At 40.9% G+C, this 23,096-nt stretch overlaps 1 protein-coding gene across 5 annotated transcripts in view; it reads left to right on the top strand.

Moving 5' to 3' along the window:
• JMJD8 (jumonji domain containing 8) overlaps window positions 1-23,096 on the top strand; it is a 165,274-nt gene that overhangs the window by 49,755 nt on the left and 92,423 nt on the right. For all 5 annotated transcript variants that reach the window (XM_069210549.1, XM_069210546.1, XM_069210545.1 and 2 more), the window contains 3 exons: window positions 6,367-6,463; window positions 21,484-21,552; window positions 22,315-22,434. In XM_069210549.1, the coding sequence (XP_069066650.1) occupies window positions 6,367-6,463; window positions 21,484-21,552; window positions 22,315-22,434 (286 nt within the window). The remainder of the gene's footprint in view (window positions 1-6,366; window positions 6,464-21,483; window positions 21,553-22,314; window positions 22,435-23,096) is intronic.

The following is a 23,096-nucleotide window of genomic DNA, read 5'->3' as shown; positions in this document are numbered from 1 at the left end:
AATTAGATTGGTTTTCCAAATTTAAATCAGTTTAAACAAGAATTCTTACCTATAGGATGCAAACCTTTAAAAAAAAAAAAAATTAAATGAGCCAAAGGGTTTGTATTAAAGCATAGTTTTACTGGCAAGACAACCAGAGCCATGGGCATCATTTAAGGATCGCCAGAGGTCATAGATGGGACCCCTGCCTTCTCCCTTGCGACCGGTGGCGCTGCCTTTGCGCTTCTGGCCTCAAAAGTGGCAAATTCAGTACCAAGAACACAGGTGCAGCTCTGCATTCCTTAGTTTTAGCTAGTTTTTTATTGTACTAATAGTGAATAATATTCTGTTATTCACTATTAATGTAATAGAAAATGGAGCACATCTTTGTTGGCAGATGAGGTGAGTAAAAATGTTTTTAAATGTAGGTTGTATGCATGCTTGCGGGTGAGAGTGTGTTTGTGAGAGCCTGTGTGTTTGTGAGAGCGTTTGTTTGCGTGAGCATTTGTCTGTATGTACAAGCATGTGTTTGTGTGTGTGTCAGTGTATTCTTTGACACAAGGGAATGCTGCACCAAAGATACTGTGCTGCCATGCGGCAAAGGGAGGGAGAAACAGTGCACCATCTACATTAATATATGGTGCATTGTTTCTCTCCCTGTGCATTTGTGCACCTTTGACAGCCATGCATCATAGTGCAAGAATGTGTGCATTCTTAGAAGTGTAGGTATGGTACTGGGAGGGGTCCCTTCCAACACAAAGACTGTGCGTCAAGGCGTTACCCACTTTGTAGTGTGCTGAACTGTGTAGCACACTCGCAAAGTTGGAAAAATGAGGTGGATTGAAAACACCTATACTAAATTTTGTAGGTAGGAATTTGTTTCAAAACCAATGGGTGGATGCATGGGTATGCCCAGTCACCTCCCATGAAACGCCTACTTGACCCAAAAGAAAGGAAAGCAGTGCATGCCCCAATTTTGCGTTACTTTGGAATACTATCCAATGCAAATCAGGGTTTGTGTTGATTAGAAAATCCCACCCTAACACTTTGCACAGGTTTGGGTCAACATTGTTCAAAGCGTTAGTAAATCTGTGCCTGAGTGTTGGTAATTATGAGTGAGTTGGAGTGAAATTAATAGTGAATAAAAGTGAATGAGTGAAAATGTATACGGATGAGTGTAGTAGGGTGTGAGAGAGTGTGATGTTAGGGCAAGGGTCATATGATGTCACCTGCTGTTATGTCATTAAGGTCAAAGGTTATGTGATGTTAAGTCTCCTACCCCAGGCATTTTGGTTAATCGATGTCCATGTTCGAGCCATGTGTTTTAAAAGAAAAAGAAAGTGGGGAATGTTTCTATAAATGTGAGCAGAAATTTATGTAAGTTACCCTATTACATCCTGCACAGCAGGAATTCAGGCAAGAAGTCAGGTTTGTCTCCTCACTGAGCCATTGCCCCAGATCTTGTGACTTTTTGATATCTTGTGACAGTTTTCTAAATGCTTGTCAAGATAGGAGCTTTTGATTTCTGAAGAGGTGTTGTTCATTGCATCTGTGCTCCAAGCTAATTGCCGTGTGTGCTTGTGTGTGTGTTGTCGGGGGCTTGTCTCATTGTCTCAGAGTCAAGCAAGAAGCTGCACTTTTCCAGTCCTTTTGAATAGAGAGGCCAAATAGCCCACTTTCTTCCTCCTCTTCTGCTCAGAAATGACGACTAAATCAGGTACCAAAGGCTTGTAAACCTCAGCATCATAGAAAGGTCTACTTTCTCCTTTTATTTATTTTTTAAGAAAAAGATGTTTTCAATCACGACCCAATTAAATAGCAGCAAAAATCATTTGCATTCTAAATAAAAATTAGAGTAGCATGTTTCCCTGATGTTACTATAATAATAAAGTGTGCTATCTAAAGTGCAAAAGGTGAAACTTCAAATGTGTGAAATGTTATATGTATTACAAAGTTTTGTATCTAGGAGACGATCCGTTCCCAGATTCTTTTCAAGTGTCAGCGTTCAGTATTATTATGTATGGTGGATGTTTCTAATTCACATCACTCTATAAATTGTGTCCACCATTCATCCATGATGGAATGATTATTATTTAGCCATAGCAATGCAATATGTCTCGCCAACACAAAACCCTACAACCTAGATAATCTGTTAGAAGGAACTGCTGAAGATGAGCCTAGTAATTTAAATTTGGCAGTGGGAAAAAGAGAAGTACTAAGCAATGTGTTAATCTTCTGAAAGACTTGTATCCAATAAGCCTGAATCTTAGTACAGTTAACAAATGGGTTGTGTTGGCAGTTCAAGTAAAACATTGATAGCATAAAGAGTCATTACAACACCCCAATGCATGAAGTGTTTAGGAGTGTAATACATGTCCTGGTTCAATATAATGGTCACGAGCTGTTGTGAATTTATGGCTTAAAATTACCCTCTTCGGTAGCTCATCTATCATAACCAGTTTGTAAAGTCTGTTAACCTTTCTTGGCTAAATGCTGCAGACTGTCCATCCGTGTCCATCTGTTCCTCTTACGTGGTGTTCTCTGATAATAAAACATTTACAGTGTGAAGTGGTAAGTAAACCACAAAACGTAAATCTGTCCAAATGCAAAAGTTAATGATGTGCATAAAGAAGTCTTGTGTCCGTATACACTTTAAAAAACCCTGTATAAGTAATTGAGTACAGTAACATCTGTGATGGAAAACAATGAAGTAGAGCTTTCCTAGCCATTGCAACAAAGGTCTGGACAATGATTCAACAAATGCAGCATGAAAAAACCTGGGTAGAGAATGGATTATGTCAGAGTTAGGTTTATCTGGAAAGCCTTGCGATCTAGACCCTTTGAGCAAGGACCAACCAAGTATGTGAATAAACACGGTCTTAAATGGGGTTCTTTTGAAGTATGGGAGATCAGAAAAGCCCAAGGGAAGACGTTTGTTTGGTTTAAGGTGCCCAGAGCGACCAGGGATTGTTTGCAAGCCTTCCCTGTTTAGGGATAGCTGCTGGAGACTGATATCTTCACGGAGTTTCAGATATTGCCCAGTGAAACAGGACCAGAAGGACTTGACTTTATGGGGGAAAAAAGTAACTGGGATTAGACTAGGAGGGACACTAAATAGAAACCAAAATGTTGGCTGACTGCTTATTTCAGTAACTTTATACCTGCCTATAGCCCCTAAGGGAAGTCTGCTGCATTTTTGTAGGCATTCAATTCAAGAAGCTAAGAGTGTTTCATGGTTAAGCTTACGCAATTCTTTAGGATAAGTCGAGGTTTTGACACCTAAATGTGTAACAGATGAGACCTAGCGAGGATCAAAGCTAAGGACCCTCTCATAAAATAGAATCTGAGTTTTGGTAATATTTAAAAGTTACCCAGAAAGAGCACCAAAACAAGTTGTTTGTGGAATGAAGGGTAGGTGACTGGTTGCAAATAAAATCTACAATGTTGTCTTTTAAGGTGGCGATTTTGAGAGCCATACCTTTAGTCATCAGTGAGAATTGTCAAAAGACTGAAGTTGCTATTTACTACTGCATCTACTTGACTAGTGACGCCATCAACTGAAAACTGTGATTTGAGTCACTAGGTGCCTAAGGCCTGGATCCTCCTCTCCTGGGAATCCTAATAGAATTGCACATTAACAAGTTTGTTTGTATAAGATTTGGCCTAAATGGAGAATTCACTGAAACAATTTTGTTCCACTTCTTTTTAACCTTCTTATAATTGATTTGGTCATATTTTTAGAAATAACGGTTCTGGGCGTGCCTAAATCAGATAAGAATAACATTTCTTTACTTTTACACATGGATCATTTCGTTCCTATGGTACACACTGAAAAGTACCTCAACCAACTACTTCATCAATAGGAAATCTATTGTGCTGCTATGAATCTACAGCTAATGTTGTAGTGTTAAACAAATCCTCGAATTTGGGAGCTGGAAGCCATCTACAGATGAAAACAAGATTAGTCATGTAAATGTGAAAAATGTGGCTTTCTTTCACTATTTAGGTCTCTGTTTTTTAATACCCGTACCTGTTGCATCGTTTCTCTAAAGCTAAGCATATCCTTTCCCAAAAATGTGACTTTTTGGGATTATTTAATAGAAAGTTTTGAGAAAGCTCAGTCTCTGCCCCGTTCAAGGTATATAAAGTGAATTTTGTAGCATTTATCATACATGGGGCTGAACTTAGGTCACACTGAAACTAAATATTTGGTCCAGATTGAAAGTAACTTTGCACTTTCAGTCTTAAAGTTGTCTTGGTCAAACCCAATTCTCTATTTATGCTTTGAACACAATGTTTTTTTCAATCGTAGATCATCTCACCATTTGCCCTGCTCATTTCTGGAAACATTTATATCTTGATTTGCATTGACAAATGTATAGGATTACACTTTAAAATATTCTACTTTAGACTAGGCATTTACATGTTCAAGAACAATAACATTTGAATACCTAGGTTTGGCGGATATATGGTAGGAACTAAGTAAAGTAAGGCATCAGAGTATAGTACATATGATGATGTCTATTAACTGGGCCAAAAACAGATATAATTGTTTAGCAAGTACTCATGAGGCAATGGTTTTTAGATTATGTGAATTCTAACAGAAAACGTAGATGCTGTGTTTTTCCATAGAATGTAAAATTTCGATCAAGTACGTGGCCTCTAGGCTGTAACAAAAATAGAACGGATTTACTGCTGCATGCAGCTGTTTGTTATCTGTCTGCAAATGTTACCTCAAGGTCAGACAAAATGAATTATTTCAGAGATAAGAATTACAATAAATAGCCTAACGTTCAACCCACATATGCTTTGGCCAATCCAGTACCTAAGCAGTCTGGGATAATTATAACACATGGAGGATACATAATACATCGATATTTGACACATCCCAGAATGTCATTACAGTTTCCTTCTGAAGGACCACCCCTGGTTGCAGGTATGAATATTACAATTGTTTATATTTATTTGAACTGTTCTCTCTGGATCATCTGATTTTTTAAACAAAATGCACAATATACATGTTTATGAAGAAGGCTACATTGATGCTGCAGTATATTGCTGTATACCTAAAATAGGCTACACAGTGCACATCTGAAACTTGCTACCTGTAGGAATGTAGTAAGTTATTTAATTAAAGTTTATTATCTATGATTAAATCTGTACAGGATATTAGGTTAAGTGATTGCTGTAAAACTGCTTATTTATATCTACATTTGTGCGCTTTCAACACATTTTCTAATGAAAGTACCTATTCCTTCGTGTAAAAATTATCTTTGATTGTTGTTGATATGAAATTCCTTTCCTGTATGTTTCAATATATGAATTCTTTTTAATAATTACATTTATTTTGATTAAAAATTCGAACCGTATGCACATAGAGACTAATTTGATCTGTATGCTTACATATGTTTGATGACATTTTCCTGAATAAACATTTTGTTACTGAATGGTTGACTTGTATCGTATGTTGTACTCCCACAAAAATCCATGCATATGTCTATACATCATACTTCTATAACTGGCAAGGTCTAACCAAGTTTTCTTTTTGCTATTTGGCCAACTAGCCCACACTTGATCGGAAAATAGCTTGTATTTAAATAGGTGGCTTGACTCATTGTAAAGACTGCAGTGGAGGCAAATATTCGGATTAGACATCATCTCACATATCTCCCTGGCCGAAGTCTTGGTCTGGCTATCTTTTAGCTTTTAGCTTTTCCCTTCTTCCCTCTTGAATCCTCCCCTTCTTATGTTTATCCCTTGCATAAAACCATTCCTTCCTTCCATTTTGCCAATCACCATTCAGGCTTATAGATGACCACATTCTCATGTATTATACAAGCATGTGCTTATTCTTCTCAGAGTTGAAACAAGGATAAAAGATTTGAAAACTGAAGTAAATCTTCAGATGAATATTCTCAGGGAAGCTGCAGATTCATCACCGCCGTGTTGCATGAAGGTTCCTTGCTTACACAGAATGGATGCAGGATATTCTTTTCCATGTTGTTGAATTGTGAATGATAAAATCTGCTTGTAAATGTCGTCTTAAGATCTAAACAGGAAACAGAAGTCTGAGCTGTCAGCATCCATTCCATGCACACACGTGGATTTCTACAACAGTATTCTAGTTCAGAATGTTAAATGATTGGCTGAGTGCCATATAAAGTTTAACAAAGAAGATCTGTTTCTACAAACCTCATCTGCCCATTGTGTTGTGGAACTGCTTTACGTACATAGTTAGGCATTTGTTCCCTTCAAATGCATTTGTCTGTGTATCCCTCACCTTGTTACTATTTCCCACACCCAGTAACCATCTGCTGTAAATTTGTCACTTCCTTACAGTTTGTTCAAACTTACCTATCACCTACTCACTGTGTACCTTCTTTCCAGGGGTTCCAGGCACTGTGCACAAAGGAAATGCTGCTCAAAGAGTTTGGGGACCGTATGGTGCGTCTAAGTACAGCCAACACATATTCATACGAGAAAGGTGAGTTTTTAACACCTCCTTCTTGACCAAACGGATGCCACATAATCTTACCATAAAGTTCAATTCGCATCATGGAAGGTTTCACGAATTACTGGACAATGAACAACCCTGTGCCAGATGTTGGAAGACCTAACAAGAAAGTAATCTTTTTTTTTTTATCATAACAGTATCTAAAAGTGTATGTTCTTTTTTATCTGAAGAAATAAAATAATGCGTCAAGATAGACAATGCAACTTTTTTCTTTTTTTTTTACAATCTGTATTGAGGTTTTCACTTTATCCTTTACTGACAAGCACCAAGTTGCCAAAACTGTTCACAGTTATATCAAGCATATGATACAGAACACAAAGAAATCTATCAAGGGATAGGTGTCGCGCATATTTTATCATCATGGCATTCGTAAATATAATAGCACACATTTTGGGGCCTTTAATAGTTTTACAGCCTAGTGCATCAACTCTTCTTATACTTACATTGCTAAATTTTAAGGATAAGAATACTGAAAATTCAATCTACTCTATCAGCGCCAAGGACCCACTTGAAGACCACTATTATGGAGCACTGATGTTACTATTACAGAATTTATGAACACTTCTACTACTCTGCTGAACATATGATAACTAGTTTGAATCCATCTTGAAATATAGTATGTTACCAGTCCCTCCCACCCTTCTCTGGCTTCAGTATTTGTGAGCTATAAATACTATGTTTATATTGGTATAGTATACATATCCCAGTTAATATTTATTACAGTCTCAAGTACTTTGCTGATAGAGGTTTGTCATTTGATCTGCTGTCAACTTTTAATGAGAATGTCTCCCACACTGCTGTGGTAGGCAGAACAGCTTTAGAATGAACAAATGCCACATTGCATTTAAGTCCCGGGCTGACCTACCTGCCCTGAAGGTGAGAGAAGTCAGAGTTCTTTTTAGGAATTAACCTTTATAGAGGTTACTATTGAAAACACTACACATTCCTAGTGCGAGTCCCTCCGCACCTAAGATCTAAAAGTGCATGGGTATATAGCTCAGAGTTAATGTTTCAACTGCACATAGCACCAACCACTTTTCTATAGAGAAAAGCATACTGTCTTTTGGTGAACTCACTAGTCAACTCCTGCAGGGCTACCATTCGATCACTGCCAAAGATTCCCTCTTCAGGTTCATTATTTTGCACTCTTTGTGCATCTTGAGTCCAGAGTGAGACCTGTGGAACTTGTACTGCTGTCACCACACTACTCCATGTTACGGTCTTTCTCTGTTAAGAGACACTCTTTGTCCATCTTTAGACTGTCTGTCTCAGCTCCTCTATAAACTTGTGCAACTTCTTTTCATTTTTCTGCACTATGTGGATTCCAGTCTATTTCTGACTTCAGCAAGACTTTCACAGGCGCTGAGTTCCTAATTATATGTTTTTTCTTTATAGGCAAGTATTCCATTTGCATGAATAAGGATTCCTGCTTTTGCCTCATGTAACTGAACCTCTTTCTTCATATGTTCCAATGTTTGTCTCATCCATGTCCGGGCTGGGCCGATGTCTGAGAAATACATCTAACAACTATCATTTTCCTCCTTTGCATTTCAGTCAGGATCTGGTCTCACTCCTCTCCAAATGCACATTATCTATGGTCCCTCTCATGTCAGTTGTGCCTCCCCCCATTCTAGATGGCATCATTATCATGAATCATCCTTACAAGGGGCTTCTTTGCTTGCCATAACTTATCATTTTCTGAAAGCAGGTGCTGCATATAGGCCTTTGTGGGTTTAGATCCCCTGGCTGTTTCCATGCTTGGCAGAGGGCCTTAAATTCAAGGTTGTGGTAGGGGTCCAGGTTGAGTTCCTGGGATGACCCTGCTGCCTTGGTCATGTTTTTTAACGTAGTTGGGACTGTTTTAGAAATAAACAAAAAATCTATGTATACTTCTAAAGGGCCTAACTAAATAAAGTATTTGACATTTTAAACAGTTTGGACTGGAGGACTTGACACAGAGCCCTACCAGCATTTCTTAAACAATTTAGAAAAATCAAAAATTTGTAAAAATGTTTCCTAACTAAACACAATTTTTGGATTGCTTAGTGAAATAACTTATTAACTGAGTGGTACAGCAAATGGCATGTCTTGTATCCTATGACTGCGCCACCAAAGTAGGAAGCTGGCTCTTTATATGATATAACAAAATGAGATATATCGTGCAAAGAGTCCTGGGGTTCACTTAATAGTGGACAGGGGCTTTCTCTAGCAATCAAAAGGTGCTCTTTTTAGGGGGTAGTGTGGCCAAGCAGCCTTAGGATTATCATAGAGGAGTGTTATACATCTGCAAATACACACACAGTCAATAAATGAGACACGACTCAAGGAGATCCACACCAATTTACAAAAAAAAATAACAAGTATCTTCATATATGTTTAGGCACAAGAATCAATACAATGAGGTTAGTATGTTTTGTAAGAAAAATACTTCCAGTTTTCAAAAGTCGACAGTGATTTTTTCAGAAGCAGCAGTGTTATCCTATGGAGAGAAAAACAAGTATTGCATTAAGGTATAGTACAAGGACTTAAAGGGACCAATCTCCTGGACTTAATATAAGTATTGCAAGGGTCAGGTCCATGCCAACCAGTCTCACTGTGCAGAGTTGTACTACGGCGTCGGGTACCCAATGTTAGTCAATGAGGATTGGTCAGGTTGAAAAGAGGCTGCAGGTTAGGATTTGGTGTCCAGTTTGAGTAAGCCAGCTAGTGGGCTCAGGTCTTTTGATGCTCAGCGGCATAGGATACCAATGGTCCTCTTCTCCTTGGTCCAGGGTGCCTGCGTGCAGAGGGCTCTTGGACTGTAGGGTGTCCGTCACTGGTGACGGTGCTGGCTGCCCATAGAATAGGCTGCAGGCGTGGATAGAGAGACTAGTCCGGGTGAACCAATAAGTGGGATCTAGACTCACGAGCCTCAGGGGTGCAGAGACACCAGTGTCTCTTTCTCCTTGATCCGAGGTGTCCTGGTGCAGAGGAGCAGTGGACCGTCGGATTTCCATACTGTAGGAGGTCGCAGTTCAGGGGGGTCTGCACAAAGAGAGTGCAGGTATTGGCAAGAAGGTCGCAGAGAGGAAACCCACAATGGACTTTCGTTTCTGGAGAGGCTGGGGGCCAGATTGGCACCATTGGCCCACTTCAACAAGTGCTTGGGAGGCTCGGGTGCAGTGAAGCTGTCTGGGAAAGATTTTTGGCGGTCCTGAGTCCTTCAGCGGTTCTTGGGTGCTCCACTACTCCACAGTTATTCCCTGGTGCTGGGGTGAAGGCTTTTGTAAGTTTCAGCAGCTGGAGGATGAGATGACTTTGCCATGATTGTCGAAGTTGACTGGCAGGGTTGGTGCAGAGTCAGACAGTGATCTTTAGTTCTCGCTTTGGCGCCTCTGGGGTGTCCTTCTTCTTCAGGTCACTAGGATCTGATTTCCTGGTGCCACACCACACAATATTTTGTGCACCAAGTGTTCTAAATTTGACTGCCCTTTTGAAGTATTTATATATACTTCATAAAAAGCTGTACCAAGCACAATTTATAACTTACTTATGCACGTCATTGGCATTGGGAACAGATGTCAAAGTAAGTGCCCCTTGCACCATTTGCTGAAGCCACAGAGGAGCCGTCTGCTGCAGAGGCAAGACATATTCTATCCAGTTGTAGAAATTGTTGAAAATCACATATGTGTTTCGTTATTGTAAAGGCTTTATTGTTAAGGTCAGTGTGTTAAGGAAATACAAGTGAGTTCCAGATTCACATTACTGCCACAGTGAGTAGGAAGTAAAAATATCCTACTTATTTCCAGAATGATCCAGTTTGTGGTTATTACAGCCTAAACATGCATTTATTATGTACAAATACATGCAGTCACCTGCCACTTAATTCTAGTCCTAAAGTCCACTACATTTGCCTCTGTCTAGTTAGGGCGCCAGTGCTGCTTTTGTCATCTGTGCAAAGGCAAGAACTGAGGCATGCTAACCGATCCATGTTTAATTAGCACTGGGTTCTAAACGTGACTTGTTGCTTTGAATAGATAATTTCTGTATACATCAAGTTAAATCAAATAAAGTTTCGGCGTAGCTAGGCTGATAGCTGGAATCCCTAGGACGCAGCCTCTTCTCTGAAAACCGCAGTTATTAGTTTGCATGTATGACATATTTCAGAAGGCATGCGTTTGAAATAAAATATATAAAAATATTTCTACCTTCGAAATTGCTAGCAACATTTGCTGAAAGTTTTGCTAAAATGTTATGCATTGTTCATGACAAATTATTTTCAGTTCTAGGAGTCACTGGCTATAAGGGGTTGATGCATGCCAATATTTGAAAGATTCAGTTCTTGAATATGTTGACTGACAGGACTTTGCAGACTTGTAAAATGGTAAATCTCAGTTATTAACAGAGAGCTTGAAATATACATAACCGTGACAAGCAAAGAAATCGAGGCAGAGTATGTGAATGGATTTGCTCAACATTATACAGTGTAATCAATTGAAGGAGGCTAGAAGTTGACCAGCCTCATTAATTCCGAATATACTATGAATTATCTTGCAGGGGCATATTGTAAAGTCAGTTGAATATGTTAGAGTAAGTCTCTACCCTCGCAAGAGCAGTCCACACAACAGCACATTGGAAACTAAGGTTGAAGTAAAGCATGTCATAATTTGAACCTTATGTATAAGTAAAACAATGGGTCCTATGGATTCATTATTAGAAGATTTCTGGTTCATGAGCCAGCAATGATACATTGTCTCGCCCAACTACTTAGACAAGGCTACTCCTTCATATTGGTTATTTTCAGTGCAAAGGAATGACCATAACGTACTATGTATGTTGTATCTCAAGGTTGTATTGAAATTTTATTTTACAATAAAAAAGGCTGCAATTGGTAAAAGCCAGTCTTAGGTTGTGAATAAATTCCTACCATCATGTCGATATTTGCAGTGTAACATTTTCCACAATGAGAGTGGCATTGCAAGTACCAGCATGCTCTATGATGCCTGTCAGCATCCTCATGACAAGAGAATAAATGGTATACATATTTTAAAGACACACAGTTCTGTTGTTTCTCTGCACACTGGAAAAACTGAACTCCCTGATCGAAGTCTGCTATGGCTAGGCCATCCAGACATTATTATATATTATACCATTCATTACGGTGACCACCTGTCATTGAGGCAAATTCTGGACAGGACTGTAAAAAATTCGGGACAAAGGGTCAAAATTCAGGACAAAAATTCAGGACAAAGGGTCAAAATTCAAGACAAAAATTCAAGAACAAACGTCAGTTTTACAGACACACGCAAGAGAGCCTCAGTATGTTGTCAGTGCATTTATTTACTCTTTTTTCACATAGCACTATTTATTCACTGTGGTCTTTTTGTGATTGCCTCCTGGTATGCTACATTCAGGTGTCACATTGTTCAGTAGTAAATTAATGCCCTTCAGTACTGCGGCAATGCCATCACCCCTACCAAAATCTACCCAATCTTTCTTGAACAGAAAGTAACAGCAAAATGTTGATTATGTTTCTTAACATTTTAACTGGCAAACAGTTTGGGAAACATTAAGGTAATTAACCTTATGCTAGTTTAACCAAATTGAACAAAAATACCTGGCTTACCCTAACCGCCCATGGACTTTAAACACATTTTTTTTTAAAGAGGCAGGGCAGATGGTGTGGGCGACAGTCTCACACCTAATGTCAGGATGTGAAGTGTCCACAACTTGTCTGTACTCTCACAGCCCTATAGTGTAGGTCTGGGACTCTACATTTATCTCAGAAATGGGAGCCCAGACGACCAATCAAAGATAATAAAAGAGGAGGATGAAATAGAGATCAAATGGGAGATCCACAGCAAGTGATTCGAAGTACTCTGTATTCTGTACCAATACACTCTATTCCACTGCACTCTATGCCACTCTACTCTGCCCCATGCCACTCTATGCCACTGCATTCTACACTAGTGCGCACTAAACAACTGCACTGTATGCCAATGCCCTTTACTCTGCACCACTGTACTCTATGCCACTGTTCTCTGTACCACTCTGCACTACTGCACTGACACTCTACTCTGCAACACTGCATTCTACACCACTCTACTCTGTACTACTGTATTCTATGCCACTGCACTCTATGCTATTGCACTGTGCATCACTGCACTCCACGCCACTGCACTCTAGGCACTATATTCTACTCTGATCTGCACCACTCTACAATACTCCACTCTGCACCACTCTACGCCACTGCACTCTATGCCACACGAGTCTACTCTGCACCATGACACTGCACCACTCTGCATTACTGCACTCTCTGCCACTCTATTGTATGCCACTCTACTCCACTGCACTCTATGCTACTTTACCCCATGCCACTCTGACACTGCACTCTGCGCCAATGCACTCTAAGCAGCTGCACTGTACGCCACTGCCCTCTACTCTGCACCACTGTACTTTATGCAACTGCTCTCTGTGCCACTCTACTCCACTCTACATCACTGCACTGGCACTCTACTCTGCAACATTGCACTCTCCGCCACTGTTCTGTACACCAATCAACTCTGTACTACTGCACTCTATGCCATTGCACCCTATACACTCTACTCTGCATCACTCCACTCTATGTGACTGCACTCTACAGCACTATACTTTACTCTGCACCACTCTACACCACTGCACTCTCTGCCACGCGAGTCTACTCTGCACTCTATGCCACTGCACTCTCTGCAACTCTATTGTATGCCACTCAACTCCACTGCACTCTATGCCACTCTACTCTGTCCCACGCCACTCCATGCCACTGCACTCTAAACCATTGCAGTTTACGCCAATGCACTCTAAACAACTGCACTGTACTCTGCACCACTGGGCTCTGCGCAACTGCTCCTATGCCGCTCTATTACACTTCACACCATTATTCCACTAACTTTTAGCCATGCTGAACAGCAGCCACTCTGGTGTATAGCATGGCTAAAACACATTGGCAAAGCCAATAACTCTAGCGTAGACAGCACCTAATGGCTTTGCCAATGTTTGTTAGTACTATGAGGACCGAGGTCCCTGAAAGAACTGTGAATGTGTAAGTCCTTAGTTTAAACATGCATTCGACGCCTTGTCAGGGGTAGTAAGCGCTATATAAATACAATTACATCATAATATTGGCTGCTACAGAATGCTCAAATACATTTCGGTTAAATAAAAAAAAGTGCTTCTCAAATACAGATTTGAATCATATACAGTTTATACCTAGTACTAACATTTTTTATAACACTCCATTAAAACCACACACTCCACAGCTCACCTTGGAGCACCATTACTGTACCTCTCTAAAAGAAAATATATTTGCCATTGTTAGCGCATCGGTCATTAATAAGTAAACTTACAAAGGAATGCTTTTAGGTCGATGAACCTTTTGACTCATTTAGGATGTTCTTACCATAGTTCCAGAGCAGAAACACAATAATTCAAAACGCAATGATCAATAATCATTAATCAAATTAATAATCAATGGAGTCAGTAAATTTCACACACCATGACCTTCTTTCAGTCGTTAAAAACCACACCTTTAATTAAAAGTTTAGTAAGTGTATTTCCCTATTATTAACAATTCTAAAGTCATGTAGCTTAATCTTCAAATCAAATCAAACGCAATTAATAATAATTGTAACCAAAAAGACGCAAAAGACAATATCTAATCAAAGCTTGAATCAAAAGGCATTCCAAAGCATCAGCACAAATCATTAGTAAATCCAATTTCAGTATTATTACAACATCCATAAAGTTCAGCAAATTAGTCAACCATTTGTCCCTGCAACTGTCAGTCACATGAATAGCCTTAGCTAACTCAGATTAGCATCAGCATGTGGGGCTTCATGCAAAAACAATTTAGAACACAAATTTAGAAAACATCTAGCTAAGAAAAACTATTAGTCTTCATCCTCAGGTCATCAATCGATCAGCCAACCATAGGCTCTCGGGTAAGAATATGAGCTCAATGACAGAATCTTGAATCTCTTCCAAGTCTCTTCTCGGCAGCATTCTGCCTACAAATCTCCTCTAATCTGAATCTGGTCTCCTCTGTCACGTTGTTATATCAAAGTCACCCAAACTATCCCCTAATTTCTAATTGGTCAATTAGTCGTACGTTATTACTCTGTCCAGTGAGAGTTCTATTCCAAATCTATGAATTCTAGTATTTCACACTTCACATGTCGTTGATTGGTCTGCCTTACGATGTTCTCCAGCTCGTCAGGTATCAAATTTGTTGCATCTTTGTCTTCAGTCAGTGTCTTCATTGTTCGCATCCTGGGAAAGAACCTCTAACACACATTACACACATTTTGATACATTACTAGAGACATCATCTCCTATCGGTCGGTTCCCATAAAAAGTTTCTCCTAAGCATTTTAACAAGACGATGAGCATTTCACAGTTAGGTCACTCTGTCAGCATTTTTCATTAAACGCTAAGAAATACAGCTTCTGCATGAGGCCTGGCAAAACTAGGTCAAGACACTTGCTAATTTAAGGCCTACAATTAATAAGCTAGCATATACCTTATAACCCTTAATATGACATATTACTACATTAATCTAATACATTTTCAATATTTCATGTATATTAATATTTGTTCGATGGCATGTGTAGCTGCAGATACACATGCTTTGCACATCCCGCCATCTAGTGTTGGGCTCGGATTGTTACAAGTTGTTTTTCTTCGAAGAAGTCTTTCGAGTCACTAGATCGAGGGACTCCTCCCATTTCGGCTCCATTGCGCATGGGCGTCGACTCCATCTTAGATTGGTTTTTTTCCGCCATCGGGTTCGGACGTGTTCCTTTTCGCTCCGTGTTTCGGTTCGGAAAGTTAGTTAGAATCTCGGAAAAATCGACGGTATTGTCGTTCGGTATCGGGTTAGTTACTACAGATCGACACCGACTTTTGAAGAGCTCCGGTGGCCCTTTGGGTTTTTTTCGATCCCCCTTCGGGGCCGGGGCCTGGTCGGCCCGGCCACGTGTCTCTTCAAGGCTGATGGAACTGACCCCATTCCGCTTCTGCCCAAAATGTCACAACAAGTATCCGTATACAGATCAGCACCTGGTCTGTAACTTGTGTTTGTCTCCAGAACACAAAGAAGGTACTTGTGAAGCCTGTCGAACGTTTCGGTCGAGGAAGACATTAAGAGACCGAAGAGCAAGAAGACTGCAAATGGTGTTGGCGCCGACAGGACAAAGGCATTTGGAGGAGGAAGAGGAAAGCTTCTCCATCCAGGACTCGGACGAGCTCGATCCAGAAGAAACGCCTAAAACTGTGAGTAAGACGTCGAAACATCAAACTCACGAAAAGACCACAAAAGCCCAGGAGACGCCACCGCCAACAGGCCATGGCTTAACCCGTAAAATAGGTGACCGATCATCGGCACCGACAAAGGGCACTCTTGTGTCGAAGTCATCCGACTCCGGTCGAGATACCGGCACACAGCAATCTCGAGCCCGAGACAGCGGCTCCGAGCAAGTTCAGCACCGAGACAGCGGCACCGAAATGAGTCGCCACCGAGAGATCATGACACCGAAAATAAAGAAAGTGTCGTCAGAGCCGAAAAAGGCTACCGAAAAGGTTTCCATTCCGAAACATCCAGCCTCGGAACCTAAATCAGGTTCCTACACAGAGGAACAGGGATTGTCCTCCCAAATACAAGGACATAAGTTCGGACAAGAACTAGAATCAATGGAGCCAGACTACACTCAAAGGAGGCTCCACATTCAAAAGGACACAGGGAAGATAAGCACTCTTCCCCCAATTAAGATGAAAAGAAGACTTGCCTTTCAAGAAAAGGACAAGCAGCCACAGGCAAAGGTGGCAAGACAGACAACTCCGCCACCATCTCCACCACCATCAATGCACACATCACCGGTAGTCACTCCACCACTGATGCAATCCCCAACGCATACTGCAATGAGTCAGGACGATCCCGACGCATGGGACCTTTATGATGCGCCAGTATCGGATAACAGCCCAGACGGTTACCCAGCGAGACCATCCCCACCTGAGGACAGTACATCCTACACGCAGGTGGTCTCCAGGGCAGCGGCTTTTCATAATGTCACCTTGCATGCAGAACCGATTGAGGATGACTTTTTGTTTAATACACTATCCTCCACTCATAGCCAATACCAGAGCTTACCTATGCTACCTGGAATGCTAAAACACTCCAAACAGGTGTTTCAGGAGCCTGTGAAGGGCAGGGCCATAACTCCAAGGGTGGAGAAAAAGTACAAGCCACCGCCTACAGACCCTGTGTATGTCACGCAGCAATTAACACCAGACTCTGTGGTAGTAGGAACAGCTCGCAAGAGAGCAAACTCTCACACCTCGGGAGACGCACCACCTCCAGACAAGGAGAGTCACAAATTTGACGCTGCAGGGAAAAGGTTTGCAGCACAAGCAGCAAACCAATGGCGCATTGCCAACTCACAAGCACTTCTGGCAAGATATGATAGGGCTCATTGGGACGAAATGCAGCATTTCATAGAACACTTACCCAAAGAGTTCCAAAAAAGGGCAAAACAAGTGGTGGAGGAAGGACAAAGTATCTCAAATAATCAGATACGGTCAGCAATGGATGCAGCAGATACAGCTGCAAGGACAGTAAATACTGCAGTAACAATAAGAAGACACGCATGGTTGCGTAGGTCAGGATTCAAGCCGGAAATACAACAAGCCGTACTGAATATGCCTTTTAATGGACAGCAGTTGTTTGGGCCGGAGGTGGACACTGCTATAGAAAAACTTAAAAAGACACTGATACAGCCAAAGCCATGGGCGCACTCTACTGCCCACAGAGCAGAGGCACATTTCGCAAAACACAGTTTAGAGGGGGGTTTCGAGGACAAGCTACAGAACCCACAACCTCACAAACAAGGCCCACCTATCAAAGTCAATATCAGCGGGGAAGTTTTCAGGGACAATATAGAGGGGGACAATTCCAAAAGAAAAGAGGGAAGTTCCAAAGCCCCAAAGCTCCTCAAAACAAGCAGTGACTTCCAAGTCACAAATCCCCAACACATAACACCTGTGGGGGGGGAGACTAAGCAATTTTTACAAACCGTGGGAGGAGATAACAACAGACACTTGGGTACTGGCAATTATCCAGCATGGTTATTGCATAGAATTTCTCAGATTCCCTCCAAACGTTCCACCGAAAACACACAAAATGTCAAAACAAGACATGGATCTTCTAGGACTAGAGGTCCAAGCATTGCTACAAAAAGGAGCAATAGAATTAGTACCAATTCAACAGAAAGGAACAGGAGTTTACTCTCTGTACTTTCTCATACCCAAAAAGTACAAAACACTGAGACCTATATTAGATCTCAGAACATTAAATACCTACATCAAATCAGACCACTTTCACATGGTGACATTACAAGATGTAATCCCACTGCTCAAACAACAAGACTACATGACAACACTAGACCTAAAGGATGCATATTTCCATATACCAATACATCCTTCACACAGAAAGTACCTAAGATTTGTATTCCAAGGGGTACATTACCAATTCAAGGTGTTGCCATTCGGAATAACAACTGCTCCAAGAGTTTTTACAAAATGCCTGGCAGTAGTAGCTGCGCATATCAGAAGGCAGCAAATACATGTGTTCCCGTACCTAGACGATTGGTTAATCAAAACCAACACACTACAACGGTGTTTACAACACACAAAGTACGTCATAGAAACCCTACACAAACTAGGTTTCTCAATCAACTACACAAAGTCACACCTTCAGCCGTGTCAAACACAGCAATACTTAGGGGCAACAATCGACACAGCAAAAGCGATTGCCACTCCAAGTCCACAAAGAGTACAAGCATTTCACAATGTAATACAGGTCATGTATCCAAACCAAAGAATACAAGTCAAAATAGTAATGAAACTCCTAGGCATGATGTCCTCATGCATAGCCATTGTCCCAAACGCAAGATTGCACATGCGGCCCTTACAACAGTGCCTAGCATCACAATGGTCACAAGCACAGGGTCAACTTCTAGATCTAGTGTTGATAGACCGCCAAACATACACCTCGCTTCAATGGTGGAACAATATAAATTTAAACCAAGGGCGGCCTTTTCAGGACCCAGTGCCTCAATACGTAATAACTACAGATGCCTCCATGATAGGGTGGGGAGCACACCTCAATCAACACAGCATTCAGGGACAATGGGACTCTTGGCAAAAACAGTTTCACATAAATCACTTAGAACTATTGGCAGTATTTCTAGCGTTAAAAGCATTTCAACCAATAATAAGCCACAAACACATTCTTGTCAAAACACACAACATAACAACAATGTATTACCTAAACAAACAGGGAGGAACACACTCAACACAGTTGTGTCTCCTGACACAGAAAATATGGCATAGGGCGATACACAACCACATTCGCCTAATAGCACAGTTCATTCCAGGGATACAGAATCAATTAGCAGACAATCTCTCTGGGGATCACCAACAGATCCACAAATGGGAAATTCACCCCCAAGTACTACGCACTTACTTCCAAAATTGGGGAACACCACAAATAGACCTGTTTACAACAAAAGAAAACGCAAAATGCCAAAACTTCGCATCCAGGTACCCACAAGATCAGTCTCTGGACAATGCGTTATGGATGAGTTGGTCAGGGATATTTGCATATGCTTTTCCCCCTCTCCCACTCCTTCCATATCTAGTAAACAAGTTGAGTCAAAACAAACTCAAACTCATACTCATAGCACAAACTTGGGCAAGACAACCTTGGTACACAACACTACTAGACCTCTCAGTAGTGCCTCATATCAAACTACCAAACAGACCAGATCTGTTAACTCAACACAATCAAAAGATCAGACACCCCAATCCAGCATCACTGAATCTAGCAATTTGGCTCCTGAAGTCTTAGAGTTCGGACACTTAGACCTTACACAGGAATGTATGGAAGTCATAAAACAAGCTAGAAAACCAACCACTAGACATTGCTATGCAAATAAGTGGAAAAGGTTTGTTTATTATTGCCATAATAATCAAATTCAACCCTTATACGCATCTGCTAAAGATATCGTAAGCTACTTGCTACATTTGCAAAAGTCAAAACTAGCTTTTTCATCCATTAAGATACATCTTACCGCAATTTCAGCTTACCTGCAAATTACCCACTCATCTTCACTGTTTAGGATACCAGTCATAAAAGCCTTTATGGAAGGCCTAAAAAGAATTATACCACCAAGAACACCACCAGTTCCTTCATGGAACCTCAACATTGTCTTAACACGACTCATGGGGCCACCTTTTGAGCCCATGCACTCATGTGAAATGCAATATTTAACATGGAAAGTTGCATTTCTAATTGCCATCACATCTCTAAGAAGAGTCAGTGAAATCCAAGCATTTACCATACAAGAACCATTTATTCAAATACACAAGCATAAAGTAGTTCTACGGACAAATCCAAAATTTTTACCAAAAGTCATATCACCGTTCCACTTGAATCAAACAGTAGAACTACCAGTGTTCTTCCCACAGCCAGATTCTGTAGCTGAGAGAGCACTACATACATTAGACATCAAAAGAGCGTTAATGTACTACATTGACAGAACAAAACAAATTCGGAGAACAAAACAATTATTTGTTGCTTTCCAAAAACCTCATACAGGAAATCCAATTTCCAAACAAGGCATTGCTAGATGGATAGTTAAATGCATTCAAACCTGTTATCTCAAAGCAAAAAGACAACTGCCTATAAACCCGAGGGCACACTCAACTAGAAAGAAAGGTGCTACCAGGGCCTTTCTAGGAAACATTCCAATGACTGAAATATGTAAGGCAGCCACATGGTCTACGCCTCATACGTTTACCAAGTACTACTGCGTGGATGTGTTAACAGCACAACAAGCCACAGAAGGACAAGCAGTACTACGAACTTTGTTTCAAACAACTTCAACTCCTACAGGCTGAACCACTGCTTTTGGGGAGATAACTGCTTACTAGTCTATGCAAAGCATGTGTATCTGCAGCTACACATGCCATCGAACGGAAAATGTCACTTACCCAGTGTACATCTGTTCGTGGCATGAGACGCTGCAGATTCACATGCGCCCACCCGCTTCCCCGGGAGCCTGTAGCCGTTTCGAAGTTGATCTTGAACATTTGTAAATTTGTAAATATATCACTTTAAACTACATTATGTACATACATGTTTACTCCATTGCATGGGCACTATTACTATGATACACAACTCCTACCTCACCCTCTGCGGGGAAAACAATCTAAGATGGAGTCGACGCCCATGCGCAATGGAGCCGAAAGGGGAGGAGTCCCTCGATCTCGTGACTCGAAAGACTTCTTCGAAGAAAAACAACTTGTAACACTCCAAGCCCAACACTAGATGGCAGGATGTGCAAAGGACGTGAATCTGCAGCGTCTCATGCCACGAACAGATGTACACTGGGTAAGTGACATTTTCCATTTAGTACAATTCGTGAACACTGGTGTCAGAACCATGACAGAACTCATGTATCTTTTTGAGAAAGACACTGCTTGGCAGTGCTGATAAGTCTGAGCACGTTTTGAACTAGAACTCAGGTTGGCCGGCATGAGCGAAGTCCATTTGCACCATAGATGTCATGTTGAGAGGGCAAAAGTCTGCATTAACAACTCAAGCAGACACATTGCTCCCCGAGACCCCACCTGTGGAGCCCCTAGTGTTTTTTCAGACACCTTCCCTTCTTCCACTGTCAAATTACTGCAGTTTTCCTTCTACTGTATGAAGCTGTGTAGAAAGGTTATCATGCATGCTAGATTGAAAGAGGATGAGTGGGAAATAGATGTATCCCTTTATATCTTAATACCAGGACAAGCATTGAAGAAGAGACCAAACCATGGGAATCCTGTCTGGGTATCTGAAGTTTCTTTGTCTCTTTCTTCATTATGACTTGCATTGTATCCTTTGAACACCTCTGTCGTTTCTCATGCAGTGGATGTTATGTTCCGGGAGTATGTGGAGCACCTGCTGAGACCACAAGACAAAGATTCTTTGGGTTGTGGTGAGTACAGAGTAAGATCTCTTGCTGGCTTCCCTCACTGTACTGTTCTGTCTGGAACTATACAGAGGACCATAGATTATGGCATAATCAGTCTTTCGCTCTCTGGTTTGTGCCTCTGCCCATTTAGAGTATATTCTAAGTTCTCCAAATATTGCCAGTTCTTCACCTTTCTTAATCTGCAGTATTTAGAAACTATGTACCTTCTGGTGCCTTTAAACCCTCTCTTTTCACAGACCCTCTTTGGGATACATACCGATGGGAACATTCTCTTACAATCAGTCCTTTGGAATTGTCCAGAGAACCACATAAAGTTGCAGGGCATATAAACTGTCCTTTGTTACTGTCCCTCTTGGAGGTGTTCATAGCAATAGTCAATTCCATGCTCTGTCAGCTTTCATTCTCTCAGAACCCTTTCTGGTGCCCTTACAGAGGGAGTTAACCCTGTGTATTGTCATTATTGCCAGTCTCTCTGGGGGGGTTTCCTTTCCCTCTCCAGGCTGAAACCATCAAAGTTCATTCCTCCTTGGAGTCAGTGCTCCATCTATCATTTATTCTACATGATTTATGCTACTGTTGCAGCCCTCAGTACTTACATTTATCCTCCTACTGTCCTTCTCTTGGTAATACACGCAGGACTACATTCATTATACTCTCTTTTTCTCTTCTCTCTGCAGGACTATCTACTACTGACTGTTGCTGCTCTATCTGAGGTAGGATTTCTAGTAGAAGTGAGTGACTACTTTCTTTTATTTTTTTTGGCAGACACTCTGTATTTCTTTGGTGATAATAACTTTACGGAGTGGGGATCCCTGTTCCAAAAGTACTCTCCTCCTCCATTCCGAATACCAGGGACCACGGGGGCATACAGCTTTGGAGTTGCAGGTATGTAGAAAATTGCAAAGCCCATTTAATAGTGAAAGGAACGTTATGTTATCATGTTTTAGCGCAGACTAGTAAAAGTTTAGTTGTTGTAATCTTACCTAGTTCAGCATCCAGCCTTTAATGGATATATCATTCACCATGGTCAGGCTAGGAATCACCAGTAAAATTGAGAAAAATTGCAGTATTAAAATGCATACATGCCACTACACATGCTACTTAAAAAGGCGTAGTTAGTAGCCTACCCACTTCATATTTGTATGTATTCCTGACAGCCACTGAGCTTAAATTATTTGAACTCCACTTCTGCTTGGTGTCAACATATTTCATTTTTTTTTTCTGCACATGGGTTGTGTTGGAATCGCCAAACAGAGCACTTCTCATTTCATATTATTTCTCCAACTATGGACAAGGGAAAATCTACTACACATTTTGACTGTCACTTCATTGGGCCTCTTGTATAGTTTAGGTAGGGGTCGGCCGTCACTAATTTTCCCTGTCCATGCAAAGCATATAAAACTCATGCAGGCAAGCAAAAAAGTCAAAAACTGTGTAATTGCCATTGACTTTTTGTTCTTCTGAAACAAACTCCTGCTTTGAGAGTTTGAGAAATATGAAATAGCTTATTCTCATTGGACAAATCAAACATGGGGCCTGGTAGGCAT

The sequence above is a fragment of the Pleurodeles waltl genome, chromosome 10 (assembly GCF_031143425.1).
Source record: "Pleurodeles waltl isolate 20211129_DDA chromosome 10, aPleWal1.hap1.20221129, whole genome shotgun sequence".
NCBI lineage: Eukaryota > Metazoa > Chordata > Amphibia > Caudata > Salamandridae > Pleurodeles > Pleurodeles waltl.
This window is presented reverse-complemented; position numbering and strand designations above follow the sequence as displayed.